General features: G+C 37.4%; 1 protein-coding gene across 1 annotated transcript; it reads right to left on the bottom strand.

The window, feature by feature from the left end:
• Positions 1-2,038: 2,038 nt before the first annotated feature.
• Positions 2,039-12,507, bottom strand: mettl14 (methyltransferase like 14). The gene is made up of 11 exons (XM_015376264.1): positions 12,282-12,507; positions 11,897-11,985; positions 9,860-9,935; positions 8,978-9,055; positions 7,223-7,310; positions 7,049-7,139; positions 6,779-6,920; positions 4,652-4,744; positions 3,664-3,780; positions 2,614-2,824; positions 2,039-2,496 (listed from the first exon to the last, which is right to left on the bottom strand). The coding sequence occupies exons 1-11, from the start codon at positions 12,345-12,347 to the stop codon at positions 2,192-2,194; spliced, it is 1,356 nt and encodes a 451-aa protein (XP_015231750.1). The 5' UTR covers positions 12,348-12,507; the 3' UTR covers positions 2,039-2,191.
• Positions 12,508-12,748: the final 241 nt, after the last annotated feature.

The raw sequence follows: 12,748 nt of genomic DNA, 5'->3' as shown, positions 1-12,748 counted from the left end.
ATATCTAAAGTTTGTTGGATGGGGGATTATGGTGTGGGGTTGTTTTTCAGGAGCTGGGCTTGGCCCCTTAGTTCCAGTGAAAGGAACTCTGAATGCTTCAGCATACCAAGACATTCTGGACAATTCCATGCTCCCAACTTGCAGGTGGTCCCTTCCTCTTAATTTTGTGTGTGTGTATGGTTGTGTGTCTTTTTGTGTCTCTGTGTTGCCCTGTGAATGACTAACAACTTGTCCAGCATGTACCCTGCCTCTCGCCCATAGAATGTCGGAGATAGGCACCGGCCTATCTCTGGATGGATGGATGGATGGATGGATGGATGGATGGATGGATGGATGGATGGATGGATGGATGGATGGATGGATGGATGGATGGATGGATNTTGTGTAAAGCAAAACGCCGTTGGACATCAGAACAGTGGTGACACATTCTCAGGAGTGGCGAATCAAGCTACTCAATCTAGAAATCTGATGGATGAGTATGGGTTTGGCGGTTGCCATGAGAACGGTACTTGTCTGACTGCATTGTGCCAAGAGTAAAGTTTGGTGGAGGCCGGAATTATTGTATGGGTTTATTTCTATCAGGAGCTGGGCCTGGCCCCTTAGTTCAGATAAAATGAACTCTGAATGCATTAGCATAAAAAGACATTTTGGACAATTCCATGGTTCCAACATTGTGGGAACAGTTTGGAGCTGACCGCATCCTCTTCCAACATGACTTGGCACCAGAGCACAAAGCAAGGTCTATAAAGACATGGATGTCTGGTGTGGATGAACATGACTCATCTGCACTGAGTCCTGAACTCAACCCTATAGAACACTGTTGGATGAAACAGATCGGATACTGAGAGCGAGGCAATCTTGTCCAATATCAGTGTGTGACCTAACAAATGCACTTCTGAATGGTCAAAAATTCCCATATAAACATTCCTACACTTTGTGGACAGTCTTCCCAGAAGAGCTGAAGCTATTCCATCTGCAAAGGGTGGACCGACGTCATATTGAACCCCTATGGATTAGGAATGGGTAGGAAAGTATAAGCCTTCGCATCGGCCTACTCCTTTTCCACTAAATTGTTGGTTTCTACATGGTACTGTATGTTGTTTCTTTTTTTTTTTGTAACATACATTTACCAATATAAAGCTAATCTTATCTAATGTCTAATAAGCACATATGTGTATACAGGATGTGAGTGAATACTTTTAATTAATTTTGCACATCATTAATCTGGATGGTTTCATTTAAAATCCAGAGCACAATTCTATCCTGATATCAGTTTAATCAGCCAGTTTTATCATCTACAACTCAAACAAACTTCACATTTGGGTTGCAGGTTCTGTTTGTTGTTAGTGGAAAGTAACTGAAATAGTATTTGAAANAAACACACTCCTAAACCTTGTGGACAGCCTTCCCAGAAGAGTTGAAGCTGTTCTAGCTGCAAAGGGTGGACCGACGTCATATTGAACCCTATGGATTAGGAACTGGATGTCACTTGAGCTCGTATGTGAGTCAAGGCAGGTGAGCAAATACTTTTGGCAATATAGTGTATTTGAATTTTGTTTCTGTCCAGTTCGCTGAAAGTTTAGAAAATGTAAGCTGTTTTTGTTGCTGACTGAGTCAAAAGGCACAGAACATGGCTGTCTGTTGTCATAGCCACATGTGTCATGTTCAATGTGCTGGACATTCAGAGATTATTTAAAAAATATTGGTTGTAACAAGTTTTATGCTAAAGTTGTCTTCTCATGATCTTAAACTGGTCTGCCTGCTCGCCAAAAACACCAGCCAGGCATATTTGTTTATGAGGTTTTCTCTCCTGGTTATCTACTTATTATCCTCTGATCTGTCAACTCTCCTGTAGATCAACATCAGACTAATAAACAATCATCTAGCCTATCTGGTAACAAAGGCCATGCCGCATTCAAAGTCACCCAAAATAACCTTTTTTTTTTTAGATCTATTCTGATTCTGTTTTTTTTTCAGTAAATAATCACATCCAAACAAAGCAAAATGTGAAAAAAAGTTTATTTTAGAAACCAAATGTAAATCTACAGTATTTCTAAATTAAAAATATCCCAACTGAACAGTTTTAAAATGATCTATAACAGTAAAACCTTAAAGTTTCTTTCCGACCAAAATAACTGTTTAAAAAAAAAAGAGAAAAAAAAAGAAAGAAAATTGGCAGTCATTTGTTAGTCTAACGAGGCGGAAACCCCCTATGTGGCCCCCCCCTTCCCCTGAACCCTCCTCTGTCTCCCCTGAAGTTTGGCCTATTCCTTTCTCTCCCTCGGTCTCCACCTCTCCCAGCATTTGGCCCCCCACGTCCCCCTCTGGGTGCTCCACCTCCGCGGTCCGACTTGAGTTTCACTGGGGATTTGGGCCGCAGCCTCTCTATTTCTTCGGTGCAGCCGGTTAAATAGGATTCAGGCATAGGAAAGTGTGAAGCATAGGTCTCTGGGTTAAAGTTGGTGTTTGTTAAGGTTGGACCGACTGTCACCCATCCTGAAAACAAAAAAACAAACATAAAAAACCTGTAAACTTTACAACCAAGATTGGTTAGGAATCAAGAAAAGCTAAAAAGCATTTTATCTATTTTAATTAAGTGTCCCCCTATCCTACCTGGTCTGATGGTTGAGTCTCTTCCAAACAGGTGCAGCCTCCGACGACCCAAACAGAAATGCTCAATGATGTGGAAGATCTCCACTGGTTTCTCTACATTTCCCATCTCAGGCTCCTCTGCAATAATCAGGTCAATGTCTACATTGGCATGAATGAAGTCGCCATCAGTGCTCCTGCGCACAGTTCCCTTGATCCCCATTAAGCAGTGCTCCTGAAACAAATATATTTGATTAGTTTGCAATTTTATATATATAAAAACACCACCTAAAACATAAAAAATAAATAACAGTTTGCTGTCCTAATATTGACCCTGTTTCAGTGACGAATCTCTTTTTTTTAAAATTAGATCGAAATTTGACACATTTAAACCAGAGAAATGAAACTATTGAAAATGTTTCTCCTCTCCACATGTGACGTATTAAGTGGAAAGTTGTCTATCTAATCACATAAAATGAGCTAAAAATTTTTTTGCTTGTCACAGGGTTTGGCTAATCAACAGCAAGCATGTGATGCGATCTCATTTACTCTGGTATCCTTAAAAACTAGACATGACAATAGCTTTGACTCAGCAAGACAGGAAAAACAGCACCGTCAAAACTGATAACATACTTGTCTGCTTTTCTTCCTTTGCTGTGTAAAAAAAAACAAATTATAGCATCAGGTAGCCTCAAATGTGGACATAAATACCTAGGCCCTAGACTTTAAACAGAGCTGAAACTAGCAGGGTTGAAATAATCAAGGCTGATTGCTTTTAATCTCATGTAAATTGTTTCTGTTTTTATAGAAGCTAGCTGTTCCAAAATGACCATGAAATGATTCTTCAGACATTTTCAAAACTCAGACATTTTCCAGTTTAAATTGTTTTACATTTGCCAGTGATCATTTTTGGCCATTTCCAACAAACTGCTATAGTAAATGTTGAGTTTTAGACTTTAAAATTGAATGGAGACGGACGAAAAAATGACTGTTTTAAGCAGAACAAGGATTACTTTCTTAAAGGCTCCCGTTTCTTTTTTATATGAGACACCTTTGTGTTTCCATGTGTTGTACCTTAGTCCTCTGAAAAACAGCTTTTGGGTCCAGGGCCTTGGTTTTTCCTGGGTTATTCTTGTTGGTTTTGATCCAGCAGATGTCTTCAGACCTTCTGAAACCCCACTTTCTCAGGCACTGAAATTAAAATGAGGTGTGCCAGTTGGTGACAGAGCACTTAGGTTTTAGTATCAACAGCTCAATTCTTTGGCAAAAAGCTCATCTTTTTTCAAATGTTGTTTGATGTTGAATGCAAAAAAGATATGTTTTCAGCACTCCTTGACTAAGATAAACAAACACCAGGGTTTTGTTTTCATATCAGTTTGGCTGGTTACTGGATCATCAGAACAGCTAAGATGTTCTAACTTTATTTTTGATGATTCGTCTTCAAAAAACCTAGTTTCTGATTTATCTTAAAAAACAAAAAAAAAACAAAGCTCGAGCATAAGGTCAGAATTTCAGTCAAAGTCAGAATGGGTTTGAAGATAAAATTCTGCTCATTTCACATAATTAAACATATTTAAAACCAACTGCATCTTGGATTTAAAAAAGGGAAACTATTTGCAGTCTCTAAAAAAGAAAGAAAAATGTGTCGCATAAACATACCAACTCGGGTAAAAAAAATATAAAAATATTTTTATGCATCAGGGCGAGGCTGTGACACTTTGTTACTGATAACCTTAAAGGATTGACGTCACAGAAGGCAGACAAATGTCATTTAGAAAATAAAGGTATTTGTGGTTTGTTTGCTTAACATGAAAAAGTAATCCATGGTGAGGAACAAATTCCAGACAGAGTTCAGGTATGAAGAAAAACAGACGAACGCTTGCAAAAAGCATCAGAACCAACACCAAACAAATAACCCACATTAATCCAGCTGATCTCAGAGAGTAAAGGGAGAGAAAAGGTTAAATAAGCTCCATTTGTGTAAACCAGGAACAAGGAAGGAAAAAGATTGAAAGCATGATTAGAGATTGGAGTGTGAATTGATTACATAAGACTGTGTTACCATTCTGCCGAGGTCCAGACCTTCTCCAGAGCCACACCAGAGGAAGACAAAGGAGCGTAAAGCTGATATCTCCTCAATCTCCAGTCTCATGATCTATAAAAGCCATGAATAAAAAGAAATAAATGCTGCTTCACAAAAAAATAAAAATAAAGAAAGAGTAAATGAATCACAAAGAAATCGCAAGGCCTGTTATTAGAAAGCTCTGCAGAGGTTTTCACAGGTAATCCAGCAGGTCTTAGAGAACCATTGTTATTTTTTGTTTTGGCATATCTTCATCACCACAAAGCTGACCGTTTCCTTTTGTTATGTTTGAGTTATAATAGCTGATTTACAGAGGCCACACTGTCACACACAAAAGAATGACTGTTAACACTGTGAGTTTTTATTTTTATGGTATTTGTTTAATGCTGTTGCTTTGTTTCATTTTCAAAGTTTCCTATCAGGAGGACAAAATCGTCCTCTGACGAATATTTGCCAGGTAATTCATTTAGAGTTTGAACACGTAACACAGAGAAAATGTGTTTTCAGCTTGTAGTTTAAAGGCCTGAACTGACGACTTTTTAATCTCTGATCCAATTTTTTTCCATGTCCACTGACTGCGTATAGAGAGCCTCTGACTAGGCAGGGTGGGTAGATCTGTGCAGGTTTGTTTTTTTTTTTTTTTTACCTCCGTTTCTGTGCTACACAAATTAAAACAATTTCCCACCTTTGATTTGAACAGATTACCAAAGGTTATAGAAAAATAAATACAAAAAAACACCAGCAAAGCTACAAAGCAAAGCCACACTTAACAAGTCTGTGCAGTATCTTAAACCAGAATAGAGAATGTCTATATGTCTACTTAAAATCATAGTAAGCTCTATGTCAAAAAAAAAAAAGAAAAACGACAATAATCACCATGGGAAGGTTTACATGCTGACTTTGGCAGAGATGTGATTCTCAGAGAGATCTATGAAGGTTATCAAATTTTTGCGAGGCTTTCAGAGGATCAAATTTGACTATATCTGTTTTCTATCCTCTTAACCTGGGTTGTGTTAATTTTTTTAATGTTTGCCGCTGAATTGCTGTTTAATCCGATTAAAATAGACCTGGGGTCTATCTCATTTGGAGCTACACAAGCCCCCTTGCAGAAAATGTGTTGGCTAGGATCATACTCTTTGTCTTTTAAAGAGCGCTAAACGTCACAACATCATCTGACTTGATTTTCTTTCGGATCGGACACGAAATCAGATTCAGAGCTTCATTTGTAATTATCAACACACTGATTAACAAATCCCACTGGGTTTACTAACCTGCAGCAAAATACACACACAACTCAGGTGTGACTTTAAGATATTATAGAGGATTTTTTCAAATTTTTTAAACGATCCGCCCTCTCTAATTAAAAATAAAAAAATGCACGTGTGAGAGAATGCACGAGCCCATTTCTCCTCGTGCACGCTCTGTTTAAAAGTTGCTGTTCTCATACAAGCTTACTGTGTCCAAATGTCTGCCCTAACCCCTAAATCCATCAATCACTATATAGAGCTGGGGCATTATAGTGAACTTAACTTACCGTTCGTACAGATGATCACTTCCCTGTTGGTTTGCTGTGCGGTGCCTGCACCATCTTTGGTATTAGTCACTGTGACAGCAAATCCTATAATGCTTTGAGAGGAGAGGTCTCAACGCAAAGCATTCTGGGATATACCTGCCTCTTCTGTGGCCTTTTCTTTTCAAACATTTCGTAGACACTTTTTCTCTTACGGCCCTCGGCCATTTTCAAAGAACCACTTTGAGAAAGTTGAGCGTCAATGACTGGCTGAAACCGTAGCTCACCACAGATACTCGGCTGAAGGCGCACATGCGCAAAAAACGATAGCTAACGGGACGAGCACGTAGGACGGACTTACGTAAACATAGCTCCAGAATGATTGACAATTAGGAGGACTACTTATTTTGATGATCCACCCGGAAATAAAAGATCGTCTTCTATACCTTTAATTATCAAATCCAAACTGCAGCTCACAAGCAAAATGAATCGCAACATTAGGTCAATAAAACCCTGTGGGCTTTTTTCTTCAAAGTGATCACTTATTTACTAATTTGCATGAAAAGCAGCGATGAAACAAATAAGGATGTACTAACATCATCCCAGGTCCAGAAGCGTTCTGTGTGACTGATGCCCGACTCTCGGTAATATTCCTCCAAAGGAGGCTCAATCAGAATCACATCAAACTGGCTTTTTAACTCCCGCAGGTCAAAGTGCTCCAGATCAGACTGGAGATACCTTAACAGAAAAACACACAATGTTACATGAGTACAACTCTTCTCTGGGGCTGTCATTACAAACTCGAAACTAGAACAAATACATTAGCAACTAGCATTAGTATCGCCTCTTGTTATCATTCAACTTACATGGGAGGAATGTTGGTGCTGGCAATGAGTTCATCTTTGAGTCTGATCAACTCTCGCTGTTTAGGGTATTCTTCAAATCGGTCAGCCAGTCCTTAAAATCAGAAGACTTGGATTTCAATAAAACGCAAGCAGAGACAAGACTATGAAACATTAACGAAGCAGTGAGATACTCACCACCGTCCCTGATGAAGTTTTGTGGCCTGTGACCAGTGTCTACAAAGTGCTGGCAGTAGTCATTGTGGGGGTTCAAGCTTTGGGTACCCTGAGGATGAAAGAGCAAGAGAAAGTTAATGAGAGTGAATCTGAATTAGGAAAACGCATTTGGAAAAGAAAGTTTTTTCTGATGCATTTTACCCTTTTAAGTTAAGGAAAATGGAAAAAGTTCATTCTATTATAAATCTAAACCTTTTACATGAACACAGGTACATTTTTTCTAGGTGCGGGTAGCCAACATTGATTTTTTTAAAGACTTTTCTGTTGAAATACAATATCTATTTACCTCTTAACCTTTATAAGGTCTAACATTGATTTGATAGCCTACGTTTGGTGAGGAGAAAGTTAATGTGGATTAATGCATTAGGGCATCTTCAGCAGGCTGTGCCTTGTGGATGTAGTTTATTGAGCTTTTATTTACTTCAAGTTCTTCCATATCAATATAATATATAAATCCAGCTTCATCTTAACCCTCCACTAAACCATAGTTTGAGCATAAGGTTGTGTCATTTATTCTAAAAATAAGAGAACTTTTTCTTCTGACGCATTCCATTGACACCGAGTCAACCTGCCACGGCTAAAAGAAGACTTGTTATCTCTAAAGCTTTACTGTCCGAGACACATGAATTGTCAGTCGATCATGTGAAGCACATCTGATAAAGATAACACATGTTAAACCTTTTCATTTTCCTTTTTATATCGGTGAGACATTAGAAAGTCATGCTGTTTGTATTCAGACAGAACACAAAGCAGGGCTTGATCTCAGACATGTCGTGGTGATTTTCCACGGGTCAAAACTGATCCCCCACACCTTCCTTTTATTTTTATTCAGTTTTTGAATGACATCAATGATAAGAGGATGATAATAGAGCAACCACAATTAATCAGGCTAATCTTGATTAATTGATTTGGAGCATATTGATTTTAAAAAATGCTCTCTGCAAAAAAAACCAAAAACAAACCAACTTAAAGCAGTAATTATACCAAAATGTATTTAGGGGGAAAAAAACTTCTTAATTGAGCTCTATCCAGAACTTCTTCACTGGCATAGTTTTAGCTTAAACTTGTTTTAAAATCTGAAAAAGAGATTTATAGATGACTTGAAACTTTTTGATTATTTACTGATTAATAGCAAACAAATAGTAAACAACTTGACAGTTTATTCTATTAGCAAAACAATGATTAGATGCCACACACCATGTTTATATGAGGTTATTGAATAAATGGAAATTTTAAATTGAATTACCAGCAGTAAAAGAATTTGAAGGTAGACTTTAGAAAATATATATTTTTTTTTTGTTTGTTTTACAGCATCTTAAATAAAAGAAAAAGCCCTTAGCAACTACTATCTGTTACAATAAACAAAGTCACGACAGCTATAAAATGTTAGAAAGCGGAGCTTAAAACAGCAACTTTTTCAAAGACGAAACCTGATGCAGAACATACCAGTGCCATTGACGTCTTTTCTAGCAACTAATTATGAATTCTGGACAGATTCCAGTATCATGTGGTTTTAAGTATTTACCAAAATCCTCTTCCTGATACTGTCCGGAAAGTGATCAGGATTTGTCAATTTGACAGAAACCACACTGAATGCCACTGTATTATGATACACTTAATGCAGGGAATACTTTCTACCACTAAAATATATTAAATAAATCAACTGAACTAACACTGATAAAAAACCTGAGGCTTTTCAAAAGAATGTGCTCCAACCTTAAGGAAAGTACTGGAATCCTTGTACACTTCCTCGTACGGGTTGCTCTCTTCCTCCTGCTGCACCTCTACTTCATCCTGGCTCACAGCAAAACAACACAAACTGAGATGAAAATGATGATAAAAAGTGCACATTTTGCATCACAAGAAATATTTATTGATCAATACAAATGACAGCTTTTTTGATAGCAATTTAAAAAGTGAGCAAAATTACAATGATTGTGAAATCCTTTTTAAAACAAACACACTGATGAATTCTGTATTGTGAGAAGTTATGAAAGCATAAAAAAAAAAAAAAAAAAAAAAAAATCGAAGGAGTCAATCAATTTAGACAAGATAACAAAAAGGGGGAATCCCGAGTCAACTTCGTTTTGTTTTTGTTATGGTGGGCAGTACTAAGAATGACATAAAACAGAGGTCACTAAATGACAACAGGTAGGCTGAGCCAAAGTGAAAAAGCATATGATTGGTTGGCAGAATGATTTTACGTCCCCCTCAAAAATGTTCCTTCTAAACTGATATGAAAAAAAAAAATACAGAAGGAATCCTGATATTAAACAATGACTTCTGTGTTCATGAATTTGTGGAGCTCAGATCGAAAAGTAAGAAAAAAAACAATCCTACTTAATTACTGAATCAAATTGAATGTTAAATAAACAGAGTCAAACAGGTGAGACAGTCTTCAGTAAAACTCAGAGCACCATTTACTTAAACTGTGGAGGGAATTTTACAAAGAATGTGACTGATATTTACCTGTTAACTAACTGGAGGCTTTTGTGTGTGTGTGGGGGGTTAATTATGCCATTAGATCTGCTTGTAAAGGCAAGGTGGATCCAACTGGGTGGAGCATTATCATTAATAACATCAAGTAAAGACACTCACTTTTTGCTCTTCGGTGTCCTCTCCATCAGTCAGCGGCTTCCTTTTGGAAGGAGGGGCTGAGCTATCATATGAAGCTCTGCAAAGCAAACAGATTTAATGCATATTCCCATTCTAAAAAAAAGTGTGATGATCATTGTGAAGGGCCGCACCACTTTTATTTCAATGATCTCTGCTGTAAACTAAATGAACCTCCCAAACTGTTTTTTAAAATAAGTAACATTGGTAATTTAAGTTTTTGAGAAACAACTTCTATCTGTTGAATGGTTGGCATCTTAAACTTGTGGGAAAAGCAGCCTCAGCAAAGACTCCCACACTTTGAATCATGATATCAGTTCCCTGAAAAATATTTCATACTCTATACCACACCTCTTCAAGGTTTCCCATGGCCAAGGACCCCAAGCTGATGGCGAAATTGGCAGGGACCCCCTAATTGTATATATTGTATGAAATTGTGTTATATCAAACTGATTCTATCACTGGTCACTCTATTACAGATGGAATAATGTAACAAAAGTCATGTCGCTCTGGGATTATTAAAGTATTTCTGATTGTGATTCCTGGTTGATGTGACAGGTGTTGTGAATGAAACGGTGCCCAGCTTGAAAGAGTTCCTGTGTGTTGCTGAATTTGTGCATTGATGACTGAAAGACATCTTCTGCCTCCATTTATCTGTTTACTACAGTGTGTTGAATTTTAATGTGTATCTAAAGACATTTATATTAGTGGAAAAAAATTGCGGGGAGAATATAAAATAAGTCTAATCAACCGAAAGTTTGGCGATCCCCCCAAAAAACAAAAATGTTTATATTAAAATGGAACAAGCTTTCTCAACAGAATCCCAGACGTAGGTAAATAAGTGTGCAAAAAGAATTAAAAGTAAATAACCCAAGTATAAACTATTTCACAATATTTTAAGGTTGTCTTAGATGGGATTCTCTGATTATGCAAATGATCCAGAAGTCTTAAATTTATAATAGCAAACATATGCAGAACAACACTTTTCTTTTGGTAAGAATATTTTTCACAGTATCAATAATCGTTTGATGGTGATAATCTATTAACCTGCGAGCAAACATCCAACTGTGCACATGCAGAATTGAGTAAGAACAACTACAAGTTTTAGAGCAATGGAAAGAACCACTGCATTCCTGCTACAAGGACGAAAAATGCCCCAAGGACAGGTGATGAAAAGTAGCACTAACTAGCTTAGGCAAGTCACTATTCAGGAATCTGAGAATGGAAAAGTAAAAAAAAAAAAAAAAACACAAGTAACCATGCTACTGGTGGGTTATATATTTGGCTTTTAAATGATTACTATTTACACCCCTTGTTAAGGTATTTTCTGTTACATGCAAAGCAGGTTTGCTGGGATTCACGCCATGTTGCACATAGCATGCCCCACAGAGCTACTGCACATTTCAAATGTATTTCTGCCGTTATAACATTTTCATATCTGTCAAACACCAACAAAAAATATAAGTGTATTTTAAAGCGATTATGTGCAAGCATGGCTTTATTCAATCTGAAGTCAGTCAGAGTTAAGAGATAGCATCTATTAGATAACGTCTTGCCAGTTGTCTTTACCAAAAACGCATGAAAATGCTTTGACTTAAATGTTAAATGCTTTCATGGTGGCTCTGGTTGCATGTTTAGGGTTGTGGTCCAGTAAAAAGGTTAACAGATCTTGTGAGACCAGCTAGCAATTACTTTGACAGGTTATCTAACCCTGATATGTGGATCTTCCCTGCTGCTCCAGGACACCCAGAGAGCTGATCAGGGTTCCTCTTTTTCCCTTGGTATTTCCCCCTGGTATGTCAGTATATGGAGGCCTCTTTTCCTCTTTCAGGTGATATTTTGGAATGTGACATAACTGTTTTACACTCAATATACTCTCAGATCTGTTTATTTAAGCATCAGGCAATATTTATCTAATAGTTCTTGATTAAACTTACCTTTCCAGTGCTATGTAAATTAACTGCAAACAAATAAGTTTTTATTTGAGCCCCACATTCACATTATAAAGGTGTTTGATCTTACCTGCATGTTTCTCTCGTCTCTTCTATCTCTTTGAGCTCATCTTTACTGTGTAAAACAGCTCCAATGCTGTCTGCGCTCTCTGCTCCTAACTGTGGGTGGAGACGAATTAATATAAATATTAATATAAAGCATGGTTTGTTTGGGTTTAAGTATCAAATTAGCTGCACCATTTTATCAGTTAGCTATAATGGCTCTAAAAATAAACATATTGCATTCATTTACACTGATAGTACAGCTATTCCTCTATTTCTGCAGATGTAAGAGACTTATGCGACTATCGGACAATGCATGGACGCTCTAACCGTTATAATGCGTTTATTGGTCCGATATAAACCTGTATTTTTAGCAGCTACTCTGCCAGCTAACCCAGTGATAGCATACTTGCCTGCTGAGCTAGCAGTTGCCGCCTTAGCTTTTGTCTCTCGCGTATCTCTTGGAGCCTACTGTTCATTTCTTCCTTTTAATAACTTCTTTTAAAAAATCGAGAAATGAAACACAGATAATAACATTTAAATCTCTCCTCACATTTAATGGAAGCAACTGAGCTACAGTGAATAAAAAGCTAAAGGATGATAGCCGCTAAAAATCCCAATAGGTACGCTTGTTATTGATATCGGAACACACGACTTTATCCGCATCTTTGCTCATAGTTTTATTCTTAATTGGGACTCTTAACTCAAATATGTGTCATACTATGTGTTTACATAAGTAATTCAACAATAAACGGAAAGTGTTCGACCGAGCGGGGAACTTAATCTCTTTAATTGTCAGCCCGCTTACATGAACAAGTACCGGTGTGCACAGACTTTAAAATCGAACATACCCTTAACTTAATAAATGGTCGCTCTTTGC

This window comes from Cyprinodon variegatus, unplaced genomic scaffold, assembly GCF_000732505.1.
Source record: "Cyprinodon variegatus isolate N-32 unplaced genomic scaffold, C_variegatus-1.0 Scaffold132, whole genome shotgun sequence".
Classification (NCBI taxonomy): domain Eukaryota; kingdom Metazoa; phylum Chordata; class Actinopteri; order Cyprinodontiformes; family Cyprinodontidae; genus Cyprinodon; species Cyprinodon variegatus.
This window is presented reverse-complemented; position numbering and strand designations above follow the sequence as displayed.